The sequence below is a fragment of the Fistularia commersonii genome, chromosome 29 (assembly GCF_037954325.1).
Source record: "Fistularia commersonii isolate RoL2024-O1a breed Wild chromosome 29, RoL_Fcom_v1.0, whole genome shotgun sequence".
Classification (NCBI taxonomy): domain Eukaryota; kingdom Metazoa; phylum Chordata; class Actinopteri; order Syngnathiformes; family Fistulariidae; genus Fistularia; species Fistularia commersonii.
In genome coordinates this window covers 9476692-9501637 of record NC_141312.1, presented here as the reverse complement: position 1 = coordinate 9501637, position 24946 = coordinate 9476692, and the positions used below count along the sequence as shown (strand labels likewise).

The 24946-nt window shown below is 38.7% G+C and overlaps 1 protein-coding gene across 3 annotated transcripts in view; it reads left to right on the top strand.

Moving 5' to 3' along the window:
• The window catches only part of rims1b (regulating synaptic membrane exocytosis 1b), a 51271-nt gene extending 28741 nt beyond the window's left edge, over positions 1–22530 (top strand). The window contains exons 8-26 of one of the 3 annotated variants that reach the window (XM_086176742.1): positions 2446–2569; positions 3666–3712; positions 3839–3954; positions 4028–4158; positions 4818–4989; positions 5095–5248; positions 7035–7188; positions 7710–7820; positions 8512–8574; positions 9806–9886; positions 11553–11659; positions 12529–12632; positions 12706–12866; positions 14355–14566; positions 19410–19554; positions 20056–20168; positions 20518–20619; positions 20749–20888; positions 20974–22530. In XM_086176742.1, the coding sequence (XP_086032868.1) occupies positions 2446–2569; positions 3666–3712; positions 3839–3954; positions 4028–4158; positions 4818–4989; positions 5095–5248; positions 7035–7188; positions 7710–7820; positions 8512–8574; positions 9806–9886; positions 11553–11659; positions 12529–12632; positions 12706–12866; positions 14355–14566; positions 19410–19554; positions 20056–20168; positions 20518–20619; positions 20749–20888; positions 20974–21183 (2447 nt within the window). In that variant the 3' untranslated portion in view covers positions 21184–22530. Of the gene's footprint in view, positions 1–2445; positions 2570–3665; positions 3713–3838; positions 3955–4027; positions 4159–4817; positions 4990–5094; positions 5249–7034; positions 7189–7709; positions 7821–8511; positions 8575–9805; positions 9887–11552; positions 11660–12528; positions 12633–12705; positions 12867–14351; positions 14567–19409; positions 19555–20055; positions 20169–20517; positions 20620–20748; positions 20889–20973 lie in introns of all 3 variants that reach the window. The other 2 variants (XM_086176741.1, XM_086176743.1) reach the window with 2 other exon arrangements.
• Positions 22531–24946: the final 2416 nt, after the last annotated feature.

Genomic DNA, 24946 nt, shown 5'->3' with positions numbered 1-24946 from the left:
AACAAAATTGATTTATTTTCTTTGAAATGTAAATATCAGCCATAGATTAAATTTAGCCACAAATTAAAACTTTAGATTAATTTCATATCAGTACCCTGAGAATTGGACAGTGAGAAGCGAGAGAATGATTTATACAGATTGGTGAAACAGAGATAGAGATGGGAAGGATGTGTTGCAGGTTTAAGCCATTAAGGATAGGGAGGGAAATGTATTGACAAGTGCTAGAGGAGTGATGGGAAGATGGAAAGAGTACTTTGAAGAGCTGATGAATGAGGAAACTGAAAGAGAACGTAGAGTAAAAAAGGTGACCATTGTGGACAAGTACCAGAGATCAGTGAAGGGGAAATGAGGAAGGTGCTGAAGAGGATGAAGAGTAGAAAGGCAGTTGGTCCTGATGATATACCTGCAGAGGTAAGGAAGTGTCTAGGGGAGGCAGCATCAGAGTTTTCTTACTGGATCATTCAACAAGATTAGTGAGTTTGTGAGTGATAGGATTCCCGAGGAATGGGGGAGAACTGAACTGTGCTCGTTCCCTTTTTAAAAATATATGTAGAACTGCTGTAACAATAGAATAAAGTTGATGACCGATACAATGGATAATTGGAAAGAGTAGTGGAAACTAGACCGAGATCAAAAATGAGCATTGCGGCATCCTGCCAAGAAAGTACTACGGATGCATTATTTGCTTTAAGAATGTTATGGATTACATAGATGGTTAGAGGGAGCTGCACCGTTCCTTTGTAGATCTAGAGAAAGCATACAACAGGGTGCCAATGGAGGAACTATGGTACTCCATGAGGAAGTTTAGAATGGCAGAGAAGTATGTCAGACTACATTACTCCCCACTGAGCCCCTTCTTGTTTGCAATGGTGATGGACAAGCTGACAGTTGAAGGAACGGGATCATCCATGGACTATGATGTTTGCAGATAATATTGTGATCTTTAATGAAAGCAGGAAGTGGGTGGGGGAAGATCTCAAAAGGTGGAGGTATGCCCTGGAAAGGAGAGGAATAAATGTAAGTCACAGCAAAACAAAATTCCTGTGTGAATAAGAGGGACCCTAGTGGAACCATGAAGCAGCAGGGAATAGAGATTAAGAAGTTGGAAAATTGTAATTACTTGGGGTCAGCAGTCTAGAGCAATGGAGAATGTGGAAAAGAGGTGAAGAAACATGTGCAATCAGGTTGGAACAGTTGGAGAAAAGTGTCAGGGGTAATGTGTGATAAAACAGTATCAGACCGAATGAAAGGAATGGTGTAAAGGACAGTGGTGAGACCAGCAATGCTGCATAGTTTACAGACTGTGGCATTGAATAAAAGACAGGAAGCAGAGCTGGAGGTAGCAGACAATTTCGGGGTTCTCTTTGGAATTAACAACGATGGATAGGATTACGAATGAGTTCATCAGAGGGACAGCAAATGTTAGACATTTTGTAGATAAAGTCAGAGAGGCCAGACTAAGTGACTTTGGATATGTATAAAGGAGGAATAGTGAATATAATGGGAGAATGATCCTAAGGATGGAATTGCCGGGTGGCCTAAAGGAAGCGTATGTGGTCTCAAGGAGGACATAAGATGAGATTTATGGATATAGTGACAGAGAACATCAAGTTAGTTGCTTTGAAAGAAGAGGATACAGAGAATGGGGTTCGATGGAGGAAGTCGATTTGCTGTGGTGACACCTGAAAGGACCAGCTGAAAGAAGATGATTAATTTCCTAATATTATGTGTACTGCTGGACAGAACGGCCTACAGCCCATAACAGCCATTGGTTGATTGATACATATATAGACACAACAGTGATCAACAGTGGGACATTTAACTTTTGAGAAAAAATCTTGGGAAAATGCTCTCAGTAGGAATCAGGCTCATTCAACACTAGACAGAATGGCATTTGGATGGAATGCAAATTAGATGAAAAGGGTTTTCCAGTCAAAATAAATCAATTCAATGTAATACCAGTCACAGATTTTAAACCTTTGTTTCAAGGCTAATGTCATCAAAGTGCTGCACCAAGAAGTTTTATTGTAGGCAACAAAGTCCCTCAGACCTGTAGAATGAATTCAAAGAGTCTTGAACTTTCCTGAGACACTGGAGTCTTACATGTATAACTGGAAAGGAACAAAGTTATGCTGTGTCTAAGGGGAAGTGCATTTAATGCATGAATTATCTCAATTCAAACTTTTAACTGGAACCACATTGTTTATGAGTTGTTCTTTTACTAATGTTGCTCCATGTGTGTATACAATCACCCTGCTGAAATATTCATGAACTGCTGATATCATGGGCTAGCTATGCTGTCTCATCTTTCTTTCTCTCATGTAACTGCAAACCACAATAAATAAAATTCAACTTAATTATAGAGGTGTTTTCTTACATTTAGCTTGTGTAAACAAATATATTGCATAGAAAGCCTCAGGCTTATTTCTTCTATATTGACTCTAGGTGATGAGGTACTGCAATGGAACAAGAAATCATTGCCTGGAGCAACCAAGAAAGATGTATACAACATTATTCTTAAGTCTAAAGCCGAACCCCAAGTGGAAATAGTTGTTTCTCGACCTATGGGGTAAGATTCACTGTTGTGTGGTCACACATTTATAAATATATCAAGCGATGCTTTTCCACCACATAGTTCCAGTATGACTCAACTAGGTTCTTATTGTGTTTCCATTAGGGATGGTACCCTGCTGTGTTTTTTAGCACCCCGCTCTGGTGAGGTTCCAAGCAAGCAGAGCTGATACCAAAACACAATATCAACAATTACAGGTCACTGATTGGCCAGGAAGTTTCATCAGTGAATGGCGTGGAACACAAGAATTAAACCCATAATTCTGAAAACAAAGCCTGCCAGAACGCGACATGTTAGCATGGCTGCCGCTAGGTCTCACTGCTTGTTGACTTCTCTGGTTTCTTGCTTCTCGTGTGACAAAAAGCCACAGACAAAGTAGCAAGTACATCATGGCCAAGTACATCATTATTTATGCTGTGATTAAAACATCACGGCAGTTTCATGCCTTGACAATCTGCCCACATTTAGGTGGCACTATCAAGTACAAGAAAATCACTTAAGTTGAGCCAAGTCGTGCTGGAACTGTTTCGTGGAAAAGCATCTAAGTAGCTGCTGTCGTTATGTATTATTTATTACTTATTACTATTATTGTGTCATTTTTTTTTTTTTTATGATTGCACATTGTCAGATATTTTCTGCCCTTTAATTAATAACTCTGTAGCTCAGTTGATAGAGCGCTGTCCCTCCGATCAGAAGATTGGTGGTTCAATCCCTGGTCCCTCCAGTTTGCATGTTAGAGTGTCGGAGGGCAAGACACTAAAATCCCCTGACTGCTAGTGCCTTGCCATTGGTTTGTGGGTGAATGTCATCCAGTGTAAAGCGCTTTGGAACCACAAGGTCATTAAGATGTGAATTGGAGGCCATTAATGTAGTATCAATTTAATTACTGGAGCCCTTTTCCAGTGTCTGTCTACCAATCCAGTATTATTTGGGAGCGATATTACCCCTTCAAGTTTTTATACCATATAACTGAGACTATAAATTCACTCAAATCATTTTGGACATCCTCCTATATTTTTACATACATACATACATACATACATACATACAGAAAAATTGCTGAAGTTAAGTTTTTGAGTTCTGCTTTTCACAGAGACATCCAAAGAATCCCAGAGTCAACCAATCACCTGCCAGAATCTAGTAAGTCTTTAAAACGAACTATAACTGCCATGGACTCTGTCTGTGTAAGAATTTTCAGAGGACTCACTTGACTAATCATGTCACTTGTTAGCGTTAAATAACTACTTCACTTTCCTGCTCCCGTAGCAGGCACCATTTCCTTTGAATCGCAGAAAGTGGATCACCCCTCTATATCCATTAAGTCACCTACGAGTCCCAGTGCCCTCAGAGGTACTTCTTTGGTCCTTAATGGACAGCTATCTGTGAGTACCAGATGGGATATATCATTATGCAGATATTTGGGCAGAAGCTAACTGCTTTCAAAAACTGTTACAGGTGAAGCTGTGGTATGACAAAGTAGGTCACCAGTTGATAGTCAACATTCTTCATGCCTTAGCGCTACCCCACCGACCAGATGGAAGACCTCGGAACCCCTATGTTAAGATGTACTTCCTGCCTGATAGAAGGTATTGCAACATTAGCTTTTCTTCTGTCCATTCATATTTACTGTATGTCAAGAATGTGTCCACTGTCATAGCTTGGATTGCTTTTGCACCTTCCTTGTGTGGTTTATTTTTATCAAGTTTGCCATCATATGAATGGCGCTGATGTGAATCACACAATACATTAAAACATCTAAACTGAGACCCTGTAGAAAGTCATGTAATTTGATCTAGATCTAAAATCTGTAAATTAAAAAAGAAAAAAAGGATCTGTATGGCTTATAGTGACAATATCTGATCTATACCAACTAAAAGTTGAACTATGCTTGTCTAAGCTGAACAGCTCAAACAAACCAGGTGTATTTTTAGATGCTAGATATCACATGTGTTTAACAAGGTAGTTGCTTTCTCAAGATTTTCTACTTCTTAACGTTCCTCTGACAAAGAACTTCAAGTTAAATGCAATACACATAGAATCATCATGATTTAAGACATAAGACACCATGCTGCTGCATTTACTATCCCTGTTTCTGTCATTGACAAGTGAGGGTTCTCACTTTTTGTGGCATGAGAATAAGTTAAAATGAAAAAAACAGAAACTATTGCAAGCATAAAAACATATCATAGGATGCAGACCATAAAAATTAAACACACAGGTGTGACTGTTTCTGTCTGTCTTGTAGTGACAAGAGTAAAAGACGGACTAAAACAATTAAGAGGAGCACTGAACCCAAGTGGAACCAGACCTTTCTTTATCCACATGTTCACCGACGGGACTTCCGAGAACGCATGCTTGAAATCACAGTGTGGGACCAGACCAGGGTACAGGAGCTGGAGAGCGAGTTCATGGGCGAGGTCAGATACAAAGCATTTCAACATACAAAACTCTTGCTGCATGGCTTTCATTTCTCGGTTATACTAACCTGGCATAGAATTCATCCTTTTTTTATCTTTTCTCAGATCCTGATAGAATTGGAAACTGCCCTGCTTGATGACATCCCCCACTTGTACAAACTTCAGACACATGATGTGTCTTCTATACCTCTGCCAAAGCCTTCCCCTTACCTCCCACGCAGACATTTCCAAGGAGAAAGTAACAGCAAGAAACTACAGAGTATGTCCATCTAAAAACAAACTTACAATGAATATTCTTAAAGTGTATCGTAGTGCTTAGTTTCTAGCATTCCGGCACAAGTTTACACTCTTCTTAATGCATTCAGCAGTGTGTATTTGCTTGAGTGTAGGGTCTCATCTCATCTTTCCAAAGAATTGAATGATTGTTTGATAGCAAAGACTAAAGGTAATGGGTAGCTGGGCATTGATTGATATGTTTGGAATTATCAAGCAGTGGCACAGAGAGATTTATTTTTGTCTCCCCCTCACGCCAAAGTACTTCGTTTTATGAAATTAACAAAAATTACACCCTGCAGAGACTTTTGCCACTCTAACGTTGGAACAGACCTCCTGCATCCTGCTGATGCAGTGTTACAGAGGCTACAATGAGCAGCTCTTCTCCTCTGCTAGCCATAAACACTTGCAGGTCTGAGTGCATGTAAAATTGATAGCCTTAGTAGTTTGCTTTTATCCTACCGGATATCCTGTGATTTAGCTGGATATTACGCCTACAAAAACAGGAGGGGCAGTATATGTTAAAACGGCCCTTGTTGCATGGTTTCACTACAGTTGCTTCTGCTATGGTTTCACTTTGGTGAATATATTAAATTTGTGGCTCAAATGTCTTATTTGACCCTCATACTGTACATTTCAGGTAATGGCAGGGATACCTATGTAAAAAGAAAAGATGATCTTACATCCAGATGAATACTCAAGTGATTTCTGTTTGATATAATTCTTTTATTGGTTGTATCATGTATTGTCTTTCCACAAAAAGTAGATCAAAAGAGCATGCCACTTTTTCCTCAGTATTTTTTATCATACATTTTTTAGTACTGGCAAGTATTGTATAAGAGCTAAGGCATTTTAGAAAGTTGTACTTTAAAAAAAATCAAATATCCATTATTTTCTTTTTGTCAAAAGTTAAACTAAAAATATCATCACTACAAATGGCATCAGTGGCTTATCATTAGAATAAATAAAAGACCAGTCAACACAGCTGCACACACTCCCAAGACTGTCAATGGAGCTGCCAGTTTTGTTGTTGACAAACAACAACAAGAGCCTACAAGAGTCACTTCCGAAGTACTTGTTTGGTTGCTGGCAAATATGCAATTCTTCCTGAGTTGAAAGGATCAAATGACTTGTTATATTTTGAATACTTATTTTGTGCCCAGTAGGACATGCAAAAGGTAATAAATAAAAGAATACATAAAACGCTTCTGATGGATCAGTATGTTTGGAAAGTTAGCTGAAAATTTTAGCAGAAAAAGCATACAAATCAAATAATCCCAGGATAACAGTATATGTAATATATAGACATGGGCAACAGTCGTGCAGTGACAATACAAATGATTTTTCCAAACTCTCCATTGCTCATGCCAAGGACTTAAAATCCTCCACCTTCTTCACCTCTACTCCCTGTAACCTCACTGTTCCACTTGAGTCCCTCTCATTCACACACTCGTATTCTGGCTTGCTGTGGCTAACCTTCATTCCTCTCCATCCAGTTCATACCTTAACCTTTTTCAGATTTTCTTTCTCTCACTACAAATCACAATGCCATCAGCAAGCATCACAGTCCAAATTATCAGTGTGTATTTGTGCATAATAATAAGAGCAAAACCAGCTTGCTAGTTAGCCATTTACTTTTGAAATATCTCAATATATGTTCCACAATCTGCAAGGGAATTTTTTTTCTGTATTTTTAGTTGTAAAGTCACCATCAATGGATGCTCGTATGGATGTTTACATGGGAATGTTTTTTGCATTTGTTTGTGGTGCAGATGGAGAGCATCTCTACAGAGAGAGTGAGCGAGACAGCAAACTGGTGGTACCCGGGCAGCAACGTCCCACCCAGACACGTTCGCGCTCTGTTTCTCCTCACAGAGAGGAATCTTGTCGTGCATGTTCAAGACCTACACACATACCAATGCAAAGGTCAGGATCAGTTGTACAAATGTCATTCTGTGGTTGTGTCAGGGTGTGTAGTGTTTCATTAGATTTTTACCGGTAATTCGAACAACCACATGACTTTCACTCACTTGTTACTAAGACGCTATAGTTTTATCACTTTATAGTTTCACTGAGACACTTTATAGTTTATAGTTTATTTTTACTTCTAATTCTGCCTTTTTCTTTTTATTATTTAGTACTGTTATATTTTCTGTAACTCTGGCACAACAATTTCCTTCGGGATTAATAAAGTTGTTCTTATCTTATCTTATCTTATCTTCCACATCTACTGCTTCTGTTTGATTTTAGTTTAAATAAGTAACAAGGTGATTTCTTCAACTTTATGATAAGTCAAATTTGTGCTCACATGCATATACGGAATATGCTGAAGGTGTCTTTTCGCATTCGCATCCCTTTTTTGTAGTATACCCCAGTATGTGCCACCCATGGTATTACTTTGATCAGTACGTCAGTATTTATTTTTTTTTGTCCTTTTTTTTCACCAGGAGTCTGGATGATATCCACCAAAACCCCCACCATTCCCCCTCCAAATACCATGACTCCCATCAAGGGTACCAGTGCTCTAGCGACTCGGACTTTGAGAACAGTGAGGACAGGTAACCTGTTGAGGATGCTTTCTGTGGAGGGATTTGTATTTAAGTTGTCTTGGTCATCTGAGACTACTGAAGTAAAAAAATTCAAGGAAAATCAAAGGGCATTTGTATTGTATTGTTAAAGGAGAAGTGTGTAAGGTTTTTTTGGGGGCGTATTTTTACTACTGTAAGAACTGGTAAATGTTGTGGCGTGTAGGTCTAAGTAACTTGATCATTTTAATTATATACATATATATTTAATGTTAATTACAGATTAATTTGTTAAACATTATTGAATGTTAATTTTTGATAATACACATTCATGTATAACTTAATTTGATTACTATCTCACAAATCAACCTTCCTATTTGAAATGCTTTTATTGCTATCTGTATGTTCGCCTCACAATGTCTCTTCATTCTTTATGTCCAAAGCTTTTTGTTTTCATTTTATCCATCAGTCCAACGCAGACCCCTAGACACAGTATCAGTTAGAATATTGGAAATAATTGGTTTTCCCAGTGTCTTGCAATTATTTCGATCCATAAACTATAAGGTACTTTTATCATAATACTGCAAGCCCCTACAACACTCACAGACTATGGTTAAATTTGCATTCTTGCATTATCTAAAATGATATTATTAACTTACTGGAACTATTAACATAATTCTCTGATCAGATAAAATTTGTTTACCCATCATCATCACAATGACAGTGAGGTCCTGGAGATGCGCAGGTCTGTCCGGGGTGGGAGTGCTGAGTGCCTGCATACAAACAGGTAAATCAAGAAAACAAACAACATCCAGTCTTATATTATGACATACAGTATGTCATTCAATGATGGTTTCCATCTTCACTATGAGCTAACTACATTTTACATGTTTTACATGGAATGTAATTTTACAACTGCATGACCACAGGATTCTCATGAGTGTCAAGTCCTTGCAGTACATAATTTACATTCATAAATATCTATGCAACAATCAACATAGAAGTGGGGGTTACCACTGGTAAGTTTGTAATGGATATTTTTATTTTTTACATGTTTTTTTTTTCTGCTTTGCATGTCTTGCTTATACAATGGGTGTGGGTAGATACTATAACCCCCTCGGTGCCCCTGTGAGGAAATAAAATTTATAAAGCCATTTATGGGTAAGCCTGTAATAGGAGGCCATTCATTACATCTCTTGCCAAACAAACTGGGAATCATTTTTGTGCTAACGGGCCATTCTTTAACAATATTTTTGTCACAATGCAATAAATCATCTGTTTGTCAAACCATTGTGATGCTGCAGTGTGTGTTAAGTTTCTGTGCGATGGTGTTGGCTTAGCTAGCATCGCTTTTTATTGTATTTTTCATAATTAGATTTCACCTGTCTCTTTTATCTTTTTGTCCTCTTACCTCCAAAAACAATACTAAATGAACTTGTACATCTTGATGAACCTATATTCATCTTATCCTGCATGTGTTTCTGTTTCACTGAGATATCAGTGACATAGGAAGCTAATTGTGCAAAAGCAGAACAAGAAGTAGATATGGACATGTTGTAATTAAAAGTTACAATTTGGCGTTCTAGGCAATTAAACCTGGAGCGCAATAGATATTACATGTTATCTAAAATGTCATAAGGGGTATATGAACTGGAGTGAGCGACAGTGAATTCAGTAGGTTAATCCCTGTCAGCTTTTAAGAGTGAAATATTTACTCCGAGCAACTTACTAGAAAGTTTGTTAAATGTTATGAATGTCTCCATAATTACTTACATACTATATATACTAACCATACCATAATGCCAATAATATTACATTTCAATTACTATTCCAATACCCCCTGGTGTCTGTATTGTCCTATTTTCCCATGATCTCGTTTTCATGCATATTTTTTTCATCTGCCCCACCCAACTACCTTTTTGTTCAAAATTTTCTTCCTTATTTTCACTAACTCTTTCTACTCTCCTGATTTCCTCTTTTATTTCTCTCCTCTTTTCTTCCATTTTGTGGCAACACAGTGATCTGCAGCCATCGCTGGACAGAGTAAGGAGTGCCAGCACAACATGTCTGCGATCTTCCAACTTCCATTCTCCCTCCAGGTGTTAAAGTTGATTTATTTTATTGATGAAGAGACTGTAACACATAACGAAATCATTGAGTTGACCTTTTAGAACATTTCCTTGACTCTGATTGAATGATTCCATCATTTAGCATCTTTACTTAGGAGCTCAATAAGAAGCTTCATTAATATTCACACGCATCTCAAACATTTATCAAATGATTAATAAGAAAAATATATAAAAATGGGTCATGCAATGGTGCACTGAAAGTTTCAAGTTCAGTCCCAGTGGTTGTCTTGGTCCTTTTTCTGTGGTTTTGTCATGTTCTGTCTGCCTGAGTGGGCATATCTTGAGGATTTGCTTCAGCCACCCAACGATCCTGCGTGCAGGATAAGTAGTAAAGACAATGAAGCTGACATGAATCCTAAAAATACAATTTTAATAAGGACTTGGTTAGCGTAGCTCAGTACAAGTCAATTTAAGTGTAAACATTAACAATTATCCCGCACTTATTATATTTCATTTATATACACACCACATGCACATAGGCTTAAACGCTTATGGTCCCTCCACAGGGGTCACTCTCAGATTTTACCTCTGCAACATGCCTTTACTTTATTTATTCATTTATGTATTTCTTTTTATAGGCTAGCAGGTAGAGAATATCACTCTTCCAGTTCCTTATTCCACTATATCATACACATTCATGACATCAACAAACAGTTGCTGTCAAATTGTGGTGTAACATGTGAACACATCAGACTAATGATATTTGATCATTCCACATCTATATAAATCTTACCCTAACTCTTTGGTTGTTGTTGAATATATGGCCTATTAGGAGTGAGATAGTTTCCCTTTATGCTTGTCTGGTAATGTATTCTTCAGTCTGTGGTAACAAAATACATCTTTCCTATTTCTGCCAAACCTTTAAGCCAGTGTGTAATTTGTCTTTCAGCCCCCCTTCTTAAAATGTATGCATATGATTCTTAATGATATTACAAATAAGTTAAGATTGACATATATCATTTATCATCCAGTTTTTCTCCCCTTATCTCTTGACTGTTTTTTTCCCAAACAGTCAATACAGCACTTCATTTAATAAAACTCAGATAACAGCAGATAACTCATCTATTTACTGATAAACCTTTCAAACCCCTATACATATCTGTCAACACTTCTCTAGAGGGTTGGGCATCTGACATTCTTTGGTATTCTTTGGTATGTTTTTTATAACATTTGTAATGGTATTCCACATTAGTTCCACATGGTCCAGCTACTCTGGAGATCGCAAGGCGTTCCCAGGCCATCCTAGAGAGATAGTCTATCCATTGTGTCCTGGTTCTTCCCTATGAATGCCTCCCAGATCTCCCCTGAGAGGCGTCCAGAACTCCTCTTTTTGTGACTCTAGTCTTAATTCCTCCCGGATGGCCAAACTTTTCACCCTATCTCTAAGGGAGAGTTCGACCATCCTTCCTGAGAAAACTCATTTTAGGTTGCTTGTATCCACAATCTCGTTCTTTCGGTCACTACCAACAGCTCCTATGGTACCATTTATATTATCATGATTGAAATTGACATTTCTCTGTGTTACAGATACAGCAGGTTATGATTTTAAATGATGGATTGACCTCGCATTCTTTCATGATGAATTGATGATTTATTCTTGTCTCACCCCATTGTGTTTGTGTCCATCTGTTATCAGAGCTACCCCTAATTACAGTCACTCCTCTTCAATTGGCACATCCTCATCAAGTCGTAGGGGCCGGCAGCTACCGCAGCTTCCAGCCAAGGACAGCAGTGTTGAGCAAGGTGGGTTTGAAGGAGAACTGGAATGATTTATCAGAAACCACCTAAATTCGACATTTTAATATGACACACACTTAATTACAATAATTCCCCTCTAAAGAGGCACAGGGTACTAATTTGGTGTGAGTTATAAAAGTTTTTCTTGTTTTTTTCATTTTTTCAATTTTCTTTTGGGTTGTCACGAACTTAAATAACTTCCCCCAAAACTTTTATTGCACAAACAACTGCTGTACATAACAAACAATTGATTTTGAGGAGATTTTGCTGCAAGCCAGTCTTCATACCATACTATTTTAAGCTGACATTTTAGACCTGTAATTTCTGTATTTTCTAGAAGAATTTGAGTCTTTCGCAGTCAAACCATGATAATACATCCATGTATAAAGTTTTGTTGGTGTTTTTTATACGTAAGTACAATTTAAAACTGTTAAATTGATATTCCTCTTAAAAGTAGCTATTTTTGACTAGACCATGTTAAATTGTCATTAGCACAGTAGAATCTGTCCAGAAAAAAATACTATGAGATGTTTATAGCTTAACCTTTAGCACATCCCTGAGTTGCTTATAGCAGCTTGTAGTTCAATCAATATGCCATTTTTATTTTCATACTTTCACAATACAAACTTTGAAGAAGCTGTTTTGTATTTCGTATTTTAGGATTTCTAATTCTTCTAAGATTGTTGACTTTAAGTACCATCTGTGAACATTCTGCTTCACCTAACTACAGCAACCAGGCCCTGTGTTCTCTCTTAGTAGCCCACCACGGTGATTGATGCTTTGTGAAGGTGCTGCATGATCGAAGTACATGAACCAGGTCCAGTATTCACTCTGAGGAACACTTTTGAATTATCTGTTCTGCATCTGGCCATCAGCTTTGGTCCTGGAGGAAAGAGTCCGACAGCTGCAAATTAAAGTACATTCCTATAGCACATCAGCCTTAAGTGACAAAAAAATGGACCCACAGACCAAAAAGAAGGTGAGCATCCACTTGTAAGACCTTCACCCCATCATTGTACTTCCACAGAGCTCACTCTCAGATTTTTCTGTAGATGTATTCAGAGCAGCGGCATAGTAGTGACAACATGTCCGGTCGTTCGTCAGACAGTGACATGAGTGACGTCTCAGCACTTTCTCAAGCCAGCAGTGGCTCCCACCTCAGCACTACCAGTTACATGTCAGTCCAGTCGGAACGCCCAAGGGGCCGCTTAAGGTCAGTCCTTATTTGTCTTGTGCATATTTATTTATTCATTCAGGCTTTTTTTTATACTTAAGAAATCCCTTGCAAGAAAATGTCCTCTAAATTTAACCCGTCATGGATGAATCATGAACCATATGCAACATGGAATCTGCAACAAACCCTAAAATTAGATACCCTCCCCTCTGCCGCTGTTTTTAAACACTTGGTTAAAAATGTATGTACTGCCAATTGCACTTGTTTTTAGTTTTATCCATTGCCCTTGTACTTTTGAGTAAAAATTGATCTCATTTTTACGTGTTTCGGGTTTTATCTACTACTTCCATACTGTCTTTAATTTAAACACATTTGCACCTGTTTTTAGTTTATCTACTGTTTTGTTTTTTTTATTTTTACTGCCAATTGTACTTGTTTTTAGTTTTATCCACCCCCTTGTAGTTTTTAATTTGATCTCATTTTTACTTGTTTCGAGTTTTTATCCACTGCTTCCGTACTGTCTTTAATTTAATCTCATTTTCGCCTGTTTTTAGTTTATCTACTGTTTTTTTAATTTGATCTCACTATAATGTGGTACTGTGCTCTGCTTGCTTGTAAACTTGTCGACCCTGAAAATGAGGGAGACCTCAGTGGTCTTACAAGTATAAATAAAGGTTTGAATATGCAGCAGGCTGCCACTTAGTAGTGCACAGGGATCAGTGAAGAGTTCAGTGTTTTGCTCGACAACACTTCAACAGTCCAAGAGGAGCTTGGGAATCAAACCAAGAACATTAGGTTCCAAGATCTTTGCTCCATCCCCCTTCGCCACTCCGTTCCCCTCACTTTTCTTAATTCCATGCTATTCATTGTGGGTTTCCCTTTCTCTGTAGATGCATTTAGCTGGCTTTTTGTCTAAATGATTGTGTAAGGCTTACACACAAACTTAATATGTTGCCACTGATACAAACTGAACTTTGCTTGATGACTATAGAGAATAGCAAGAAGGATAAAGGTATCTCATGGGAGGTAGTGCAGTGGAGTCGCTGTTTGTCTACATAGAGAAGAGTCAGATGAAGTTGCTTAAGGCACCTGGTTAGCATGCCTTCTGGACACCTATGGTGAGGTGTTCCAGGCATGTCCAACTGGCAGCAGGCTCTGGGGAAGACCAAGGACACGCTTGGGGGAATATATATCTAGGCTGGTCTGGGAATGCCTTGGGATCCCCCTAGATGAGCTGGACCAAGTAGCTGGGCAGAGGGAGGTCTGGGCCACTCTGCTGCCCCCACAACCCTAACCCTAACCCTGGATAAGTGGTAGCCAATGGATGGATTAAAACTTTTTTGAAAAAACAAATACAGAAAACAATAATCTTTAATTTGTTTAGTTCTCTAGTTTGTCATTTTTAGGCTAAATAAGGAAAGAGATCAGACAAATATAGACCAGTCATTTACTTTGCTTAGCAATCAAGTATGTCGGAGTTTATTATTTGTTTGCTTGTTGTGTTTTTTTTTTTTTCCCCTCCAGTAGACAGATGCAAACTTCAGGAAGCAGTATGCTGAAATGCTCCAGTATGAGCAGGGATATCTACATGCAGGAACACACTGATGGCAGCCAATCTGATACTGCTTTGGGCATGGTTGGTGGTGGAGGCAAGAAGAGACGCTACAGCCTCAGCGCCCGTGTTGCCGCCATGGTTGGCAACCGACGCAGCAGAAGCACTTCTCATATCAGTGGCCCTGGTAAGTTGTATGCTTTAACTGGGATGTGCAGTAATGATATGATTTCACACATCAAGGGACACATTATTCTCAACCGTTCATGAACAGCTCCATTCAACAGATTAAAATCCTACAGCACAAAGCAAGACATACTCTTTTTTTACAACCATGAACACCATGTAATGATAAATATAAACTAAAAAAGGATCCATTTTTTTTTTTTTACAAACAAATGGGCAATAGATTACTCAAACTGTAATTTATTGGACCATACCAAATGATCAAATGAAATTTTAGCTAAAAATCGATGTTGATGAATTTACCCAGCATACTGGAAAAGCTACTGTGACGTCATTTCACACACACTACACTAAATCCCATAAACAATGGAGGGCATTGAGGCAAAGGTGGCCCAGTTGCTCACAAAGCAAGTGAGGAGAGCCGGCGAAGGCTGAAGGCCTTTTCAAAACCCAAAACACGATTGAAAAGTATGGACTAATATGGAGCAGTCTTGCAAGTGTCTAATTGTTTTAAATTTTTTTTTATAATAGTGGTTTAATTGTGTCAAGGATTGCGCTGAGTGACGTCACCCCCTGCCTAGTCAGTCACTGTTACATCAAGTTTTGATTTTGGCTTGGTTGGCTTAGCATCTCACCAGAGCAGGTACTAAATATAAGTACCAGATTCTGTATCGGAACTGTGTAGTGGTAAAGTGCCATTTGTCGGAAATACCTCAGAGGTCCGTGGGTCGGATGGAGTTTAATAACGGGTCCCATCACTTGGAAACTAGTAGGGGGTGAAGAACTTGTGTGTATAGGATCTGACTATCTGGGGACTAGCTGGGTATAATATGTGTTGCTTTGGCTTTATTGAAAAAATTTTGGATCACGTTCAAAGGTCCCTAATATAAAGATAAGAGTAGATAAAAATTAACTTTACCTTGATAAATTGGTCCCCATTATAACTAAGAACAAAGAGAGATAAGAAAGAATGTCAAGATGGTTGTTCTTTTTATAAATATCATAAAATGCCATCATTATAATTTTATTACATTGGCAAATCGTTTTCTATTTTATTAAAAGAATGGAAAGAGCTGTAGTATTCCAACTATGTGTTATATGCATTTAGTAGGTCAAGATAGATAAACTGTAAGCAAAATTTGGTTTTACAAGCCAGGATCAGTCTTCCTCCCTTTGACAACAGTCACAGATGGCCGGCAATGAGAACTTCAACTCCCAACAAAATTCATAGTGTCAACCTGCAATTTTAGGACTCCACTGTGACCGTATGTCTTTTGGTCTGGGTCAAAATGCCCTGACTAGTGCCGCCTGGATGCTGAGTCATGACCCATGGCCTGCTTTCACAAGTGACTTCAAGCCAGAAGTACAGAAGGGCTCTTAACCTGCGGAAACAGGCAACTGCTGCCTTCAGCCTCCTCCAGTCTGAGAGTAGCCAATGAGCTGATCCATAGTTCTAGGCATGTCAGAAGCACTAACAATATTCATTCTTATCTGCTTTCCTTCCTCTTAATCAAATTAGTGTAGTCTAACTTCTACCATGAGTTTTGCCTGGTCCTCTTCATGTTTTCAAACACCTGCTATTTTTTTTTGTTTATTTTTAAGTAAGAGACCATCATTCATCTTGGATTTTCTTGGAAATCTGACATATCTCCACTGTAGGGGTTTGAATGATTCTCAGATGGTCAATATTCTATATACACAAATGTATGAAAGCAACTATTTTCATTATTTATGTATTTCAATAATGCAGGGTTTTCAATACAAATAACTAAACCCTCCAACTCTCTTTATTCCCCCTTGCCTGCATTGGTACAGTGATGTAGTTGGACATGTATGACCAACCCAAAGTTCACAGGGTTAATGCTTCTGCACACATTAAATGTATCAGCCTATTCGTGTCCTGCAACCTGTTTCCATTGATTAAAATTGTCCTGTGATAAAGTATAAATCCAAGCCACAACTTCTCCTGCAGAGCACTTGTTGCATAATTTTGGAAAGCATTGTGACAAGAGCCAAAGTCCTTGTTAATATCCCTATTTGGCCACTAGAGAAAGCGAAGAAAATCTCTGTCCTCTATAGTGTACTTCACATAGTGAACATGGATTGAATATTTCATGAATGCCAGGGATGGAACCCTGATACATGCAATAATTCCAAGGGCAGAGCTGTAGAAGTTTGGACCTTGCAAGACCTCACTGTTCAAGGAGGCTCCCTGAAACATCTCCACAATCAAAATATCACACAATGATAACCCTTTCTTGGATGAGCGGCCACTATGGTGAAGAATATACCACCCACTCCTACCATTCCTACAATGCATTGGTAGCACTGATTGGTAATCTTTTTTTTTTCCAGCTTGCACACAAAGATCCTGTTCAACATAGCAGAGGGAAGCCCTTCTTCCAGGTCACAACAAATTCCATTGAATTTTTCCCAGTGTAGCAATGTTCCTAAGTCATGCGATGGCAACTACTCACTAGTTCTTGTGGATCTCCTCCAGTAAGCTGCCCCAAATAGTACACACAAACTGCTCTTACAGCCTTTTTGAATCTTGCATATATTTATATATTCATTGTCTTTACTGCTTATCCAGCACTCAGGTTCACAGTCCGGGAGCCAGTCCCAGCTGTTATTTGGCATCAGGTGGGGTAGACCATGGTAGGTTGCCACTCAATTACTGGGCCACAAATGGAGACATACTGCAATTCATTCTTCTATTCACGTCCGGGCAATTTATAGTCCATAATTGATCTACCCCGTGTTTTTGGACTGTGGTATGAAGCCAGAGAACCAGGAGAAATCTCATGTAGAGATCCAATTCAACTCAGATATCTACAACTGATGGACATTAGAAATACCTACAAAAATGCCAAAATTTCCCAGAAAAGTAAAAAGTTGAGCAGACAGAAAGCAGCTTAATTAAGGATGGGAAAGTGAATACACGTTTGGCTTCAAAGAGACAAATGGTTTGATTTTTCTTTCTTCTTTTTCTTTTGATTCTTCAGTGGGAGTGAATGTTTGTATTCTGACACCAAATGTTGAGTTATGGTGCTAAATCCAGCATATAAGAAAAAAAAGAAAGTCTGAGAAAGATCACAGCAAAACATGTTTGCACAAGCTGACCAGGGAACTATGCCGATCACGCTCACCTGTTCTCCTTCAGGCTGGTTGTCTACACATGTTCCCCTGCTCAGAAATGTGTGTGTGTGTGTGTAGATAGAGTCTGTTTCCCGTTGTCTACTGCTTGGGTTGTTATTATGGTTGGCATTAGGGTCTTATCTAATGAATATTCTAGTATTGAATATTCTAGGGCTTTTCTTCAAGTGTTTTGCAGCTCGTTTTAAACTGTTGTGAATACACCCCTCTTTAATGTAACCAGGCGGAGTTGCTGGCAAACAGAAACATTTTAAACCATTTCTTTTTGTCAAAAGTTGGAGAAAGTAGTTTAAGTTCTCTTACAGGCAGAGTAGAGTCGTCCTCTGTCTTTTCATTAGACCTGAGTGCTGCCTTTATTTCATACTTCTCTATGAGATCCCATTGTTCTGTTTGACAATCTGAATCCTTTTGCTGTTAGGCAGGGGGTTCCTACAAGGTTTTGTTCTGGGTCCACTGCTGTTTTCACCGCACATAGTGAAATCACTGGATACAATTCTCCATTAATTTAAAACTAAATTTCGTTGCCATGCAAATAATCTCGTCACAGTCTGCAGATTCCCATAGACTTATGCTGGGCTTATACGTTGCGATTTTCCAGGCGTAGACTGAAAACTGGAAGTCGTAAAGAAATGTGTCGTAGGGGAGTCATAACGGAGTCACCCAGTTGACAGGTTGTTTTTTGCAATGCAAGAGGAACCAAGCATTGCCTTTGCCTGGTCCCCTGGTTCTTACCTTGCATGTCCCGTGTTATTTTCAGAAGACGTTCAGTCGATCAGCATAATGTCTCATGAAGGGGGATCTTGCAAGGACAAGTTGCATCACCTCATCAACTTCACCCAAATCTTTAAAAGTAACCACAAAATAGTAGCGAACTGAGGCAACCATCATTATTCATTTGAGTTAATTACATATGCTATATGGTGCAAAGTTTATATACGTGTTAATACAGCCAAATACTTACTCAGCTCAGCTCATTTCGACTGACAAAAGAGTAAATGTACTAACTTGTGTTTGATGACATTTGTCTTCAATGTTTCTAGGAAATGTTTGATGTTTGATTGTTGAAGTCATGCAGGCTTCTTAAAATGGAGTATCAAAATGATCGGCATCATATGTTAGAGCTTTCTTAAATATATTTTTAAATCCCTGCATATGCATTGTATATACAATATTTGTATACTGTACATATACTGTACAGATAACTTTGTTGATACGCTATATTCAAATTCAAATAACATATTTATACGTTTCAGTTTATGCTGTAAAATATTTTTTTCACGTCAGTACTGGTAGATTGTATCTGCTGTTTATTGTGCACTTTACTGTTAATGTGCACTCTGTTATTATTTTTTTAATCTCATGTCACAGTGGGAAAGTGAGAAATGTCTTTGATTCCTTTGTATATCTACTATACTGTATGTGGATAAATTGACAATAAAGCTGACTGACTTTGAGTTTTCTGATTTTTAACTGAAGGAAATAATAATCAAGACTAATGGTTAGTGTGATCTGTTAATTTCAAGAGAACATTACAAGCCTTACGTTGGTTTTGCAGTACAACAGTGAGATGTATTCAATCTTTCCATTGAGAGTTAATTGAAATGAGTTAATTTTCATTTGCAGTTGCATTGGACTTCCAGTAAATAAAATTGCTATATCACATAGTGATTTCTCTTTCTTTACTCCAGAGGGGAAGAGTAAGAAGAAGAGAATGGCCTCTATACAAAGGAGCACTGAGACTGGCATGGCTGTGGAGCTGACCAGGAATATTAGCCGTGAGCCCAGCAGAGAATCCAACAACGGTGCCATAAACAGTGACAACTCTGAGGGGAAGTTAGTAACTACGTTTTTTTCCTATACCTTTCAAATAAGGAGAACAGATTATTTGCCTATGCGAGCATCAGCAGCATCATTTTAGAATACAGCAGGGGAGTTACATGTATTGACAAAGGTCGTAATGTATGTTGTTGTAGGCAAATGTAACTTTACCACTTGTCAGCCCTTGCTGACACAGTTCTTTCTGTCCCTGGGGAATGTAAAAACATTGGCCTACATATGTCATACAAAGTATGTGGCAATTACTGGTGTAAAACACCAGCTCCGAATAATAAACAAATTAATACGGTAAAAAAAAAAAAAAAAACACTGACTCAAATGGTGTCCTGGTGTTTTCTGGTGAGGATTATTTTGCTCAGGCAATTTCCCGGTAGTTTTTTAAAACCATGGCATAAATGATGCACAAAGAAAAAAAACACAACATAGGTATAAACATTGTTGAAGTGTTTTCTTGTAAACCTGTATCTTTACATTGTGACTTGCTCCTGTGCATGTCAGTCTTATCTTCCCCGCTGTGAACCTGGTAGCCAGCAATCAGTACAGTGACTTCCTGGACGGCCTTGGACGAGCTCAACTTGTGGGCCGTCAGACATTGGCGACACCTGCCATCGGTACTGTTTTATTTGGTTATAATTCCTGTTTACAAAAATGCGTATCTGTATTTATTTGTTTATTTATAATTTAGTTTTGAGACATTAAGAGAAAGTATCTTCTATTTTTAAGCTGCTCACAAAAAGGTACCTTCAGGTAAAACTGGCTAATAACTGGCAGGCGCTAATAATAATTTTTGCCAAAATGTTTTAAATTTGACGTCCACTCCACAAATTAAATAAAGTCTTACTACAGGTGATAAAAACCCTATCTTAAGCATACAGTGATTCACATATATATATATGCATATATGACTGATCATTTTCAATCCTATATAGTCCTGTATTGACACCTTTTTTTTATTTCCAGGAGACATCCAGATTGGAATGATGGAAAAAAATGGACAGCTTGAGGTGGAGATAATTCGGGCAAGAGGACTCGTACAAAAACCAGGATCCAAATCCCTGCCAGGTGGGGTACATGCATGTGCACATGTGCGTACGTGCGCATGCACACACACACACACACACACACACACACACACACACACACACACACACACACGGATGAACCACACTAATGGTTTTTTTATTGTTTCAGCTCCATACGTCAAAGTCTATCTGCTCAGCAATGGTACATACATTTCCAAGAAGAAAACTAAAATTGCACGGAAAACCCTCGACCCACTTTATCAGCAAGGACTGCTATTTGAGGAGAGTCCACAGGGTAAAGTCTTACAGGTGAGATAGAATTATTTTTTTTTTCTAGATTGATTTTGGTGGAGCTCTGCAATTTAAATGAGTATGGGTTTTTCACTTCCCTCAGGTAATCGTGTGGGGAGACTATGGCCGCATGGAACATAAATATTTCATGGGAGTCGCTCAAATCCTGCTGGAGGAGTTGGATTTATCAAGCACTGTCATAGGATGGTACAAGTTGTTTCCACCATCCTCATTGGTTGATCCAACACTCACCCAGAGAGTTTCCAATTCCTCACTGGACAGTGTCTCTGGACGGCACGGGATCCGATCCTAATTGATCAACAGTTTGCCTCTGCTCTCAAAGTCACCAAGAGGAGAGGCAAACTGAATAGAAACACGATGTAGAATTACAATCAGGCACCACCAGAAAGCTTGGATGAGATCTGACAATCACTCTTGTTACAGTTAATTTATTCTGTTATAAGGGGTGCCATATTTCAATATTCATTACCATTTGGAGATTAAGCTGTGATGGCATTCCTGTCTTAACTTACACTATAATTCTTTCAGGAGACAATGAAGAGTCATTCTCTCAGAGTGGGGTACTATAAAGATAAGCAGGATGGTTTAATCTCAACCAAAAAGAATTGTACACATGCCTCTGATTGTACAGATCTGAAAAAGAGGAAATTGATCCTCTACCTTGAAGGCTGCATACCCCATCTTAACACATCTGTTGCCTCCTCTAGAACGCCAGATACTGGCAGTATTTCTGCTATGCTACACTGTGGATGCAGAATCTGGAAGTACAGGTCCTACATTTGGTGCCTATACCTCAGAGGTTCATTACTGGTCTCCTGCTCTTCTCAAGATGTTTACTGTGGCTAGGCAACCACACCATGTCATATGATTGTATGTTTTCTTCGGTGTGAACTTTCTTCTATCTGTTACTATTGGCACAAAACATTTTTATAGGGTGTAAAACTGCTCATGGTATGTTGTCAGTAATGTGTGTGCATGGAGAGGAACCCAAAATACAAGTGGATAGGATATGAAACTTATTCAATGTTTGCAGTTCTGATCTAGGTGGAATTCTTTGTAAAAAATACAGCTTTGATTTTTACACTAACAGGGGAAATTCTGATTTTATTTTCCTATTTCATCACCCCTCTTGTACATTGGGCCTTCCTAAAGGTTCACCAATGGATAAAACGTATATAATGTGACAATGTACTACATCACTGTAAAACTCTGAGCAAGATGATGAGCAAATCTATATTTGCTCTTTTAAGAAAATCTTGTCTGCCCCCTCCCCCCAACAGTCCTGGTTGATGTTTCCTGGGTTATAGCAAAACAAAGGTATACAACAAAAAAATAAAAAAATGCAGTTAACAACAAATATCAATTTAATTTCATTGTCTAGTATTATAAAAGCAGGAAGGATGCCAGTTTCCCCTTTGCATCTATGTGAATGGGAAGGTATCAGCTCTGTTCTGGACACGTACGTGCGTCCTCTATTTGACATGGACTCCCCTGGATGTGAACAAAGCATTAACATCCTGGTGGGCATAAGGCCACACCTGACTCTGGAAGCTGTTCCAAGTTGCATGTGCATTGTTTTTATAAAATGAAACACATCAAAAAAAAAAAAAAAAAGCTGCTGGAGTTGATATCTGTATAACATCCACATACACTAGACCTACTGTATGTTGCATGCAGTTGTACCATTTGCACGCATTTGAATACAAGCCAAAAAATAAACGAATAAAACACTGAAGCCTTTCCCATCCCGCCAAGATGTTTGACATGCACATCACTCCCGTGCAAAATTGTCTCAAAGGCAGTGTTGATGTAAAATGGTGACTCCCCATTACCTTCTCACTTACATGTATTATGTACACATGCACCAACACCAACTTAAGTATTCCTAATAGGGCCAAGAGGATGAATACATGTGTAAAAATAAAGATTGACATCTGTGGAACCAATAATGATTTTTCAGATGTTGTAAAACAAAAAAATGATGCACAGAGACTCTGACAATGTAGACATTTAGCAGCTATTGTTTGTTTTTACTTGTGATATTAAGAATGGGTCCAAATGACAGGGAGCAACAGATAATACTTGGAACCACACAGTGCAACTGTACTTGGTAATAAGTCCAGTGGTGGTCGTTGTCTCAACACCATTTTGTAGTCTAAAGTAGTCAAACTTGGCATTTGACACCTGCCAATCTCCAGTCCCTTCTCAAACAGTGTTTTTCTCATTGTCTGGTGAAGATATCTTTCTGTTTGTTTGTTTTTCTGTGTTTTCTGTCAATTTTTTTGTTGGTTTTTTTACCCTTCATTGTTGTAATCATCTATTGTTACAACTTCCACTTTTCCAATGTTTCACTTAAAAAAGATAGCATTTCTCATTTGTAAAACAGATGTGGCTCAAATGTATGTTTTATATAGAGAAAGTTCATTTGTATTATTTAAAAATAAAATAATTTATGAACATTTCGAACCGTTACAATTAAGTGTATTTTGCATTTCATATTTTGCAATTCATTGCTATCTATTCTACAATGCAGCCTCAGGGCTGCATGGGCCAGTGTCTCCCTGAGCCAGTCCCAAGCTCGTATAAATGCTGAGGGTTGCGTCAAGAACGGCATCCAGCGTAAAACTTTTGCCAAATCCAAACATGCAAATCAAAAATAATAACCAGATCATACCGCATTTGTCGAGGCCTGGGTTAACAACGACCGCCATTGGTACCGATGACCTACAGGGTACCAATGGAAACTGGGCTACGGTAGGTCAAAGAAGGAGAGGAGGAAGGCGTGTTCAGAAACGGAGAGAGAAAAGGAAAGGCAAGAGTCTGGGACTGAGAGTAGGGACTTTGAATATTGGGACTATGACAGGAAAAGGAAGAGAGTTGGTCGACATGATGCATAGAAGGAAAGTGGATATACTGTGTGTCCAGGCGACCAGGTGGAAAGGTAGTAAGGCTAGAAGCTTAGGAGCAGGTTTTAACTTGTGCTATAGTGGTACTGACAAGAAGAGAAATGAAGTAGGAGTTATCTTGAAGGAGGAGTTTTTTAGGAATGTTCTGGAGGTGAAAAGAATGTCAGATAGACTTATGAGTCTGAAACCCGAAATTGAAGGTGTGATGCCCTGCAGATGGGATGTGAGTTTGAGGAAAAGGAGAAGTTCTGGAATGAGCTAGATGAAGTGATGCAGAATATCCCCAGAGATGAGAGTGGTAATTGGTGCAGACGTCAATGAGCATGTTGGTGAAGGTAATAGAGGGGATAAAGAAGTGATGGGCAGATTTGGTGTACAGGATAAGGACACAGAGGGACAGATGGTGGGAGATATTGCAAAAGGATGGAAATAGATGTAGTGAACACTTTTTTCCAGAAAAGACAGGGACATAGGATAACTTATAAGAGTGAAGGTAGGAGCACACAGGCAGACTACATCTTGTATAGACGAAGTAACCCGAAAGAGATCAGTGACTGCAAAGTAGTTGTAGGTGAGAGTGTACCCAGGCAGCATAGGATGCTGGTTTGCAGGATGACTCTTGTGACAAGGAAGATCAAGAGGACAAAGGCAGAGCAGAGTTTGGCGAAACAGAGAGACAATGATGGAAAGGATGTACAACAGGTCCGGGTGATTCAGATTCGAAAGGGAAATGTATTGACAGATGCTGGATGGAAAGAGTACTTTGAAGAGCTGATGAATGAGGAAAATGAAAGAGGCGCAAGGGTAAAAGAGATGTAGACCACAAATTAGCACAGATAAGTATAAATGAAGTGAGGAAGGCATTGAAGAGGATGAAGAATAGAAAGGCAGTGGGCCCTGATGATATACCTGTGGAGGTGTGGAAGTGTTTAGGAGAGGCAGCAGTAGAGTGTCTGACTCGATTATTCAACAGGATCTTAGAGAGTGAGAAGATGCCTTAAGAATGGAGACGAAGTGTGATGGTGCCCATTTTTAAGAATAAGAGAAGTACAGAGAAGGCCAGAGCGAGCTGCATTGTGTTTTTGTAAACCTAGAAAAAGCATATGACAGGGTAAGAGGAGAGGAACTTGGTATTGTGTGTGGAAATCT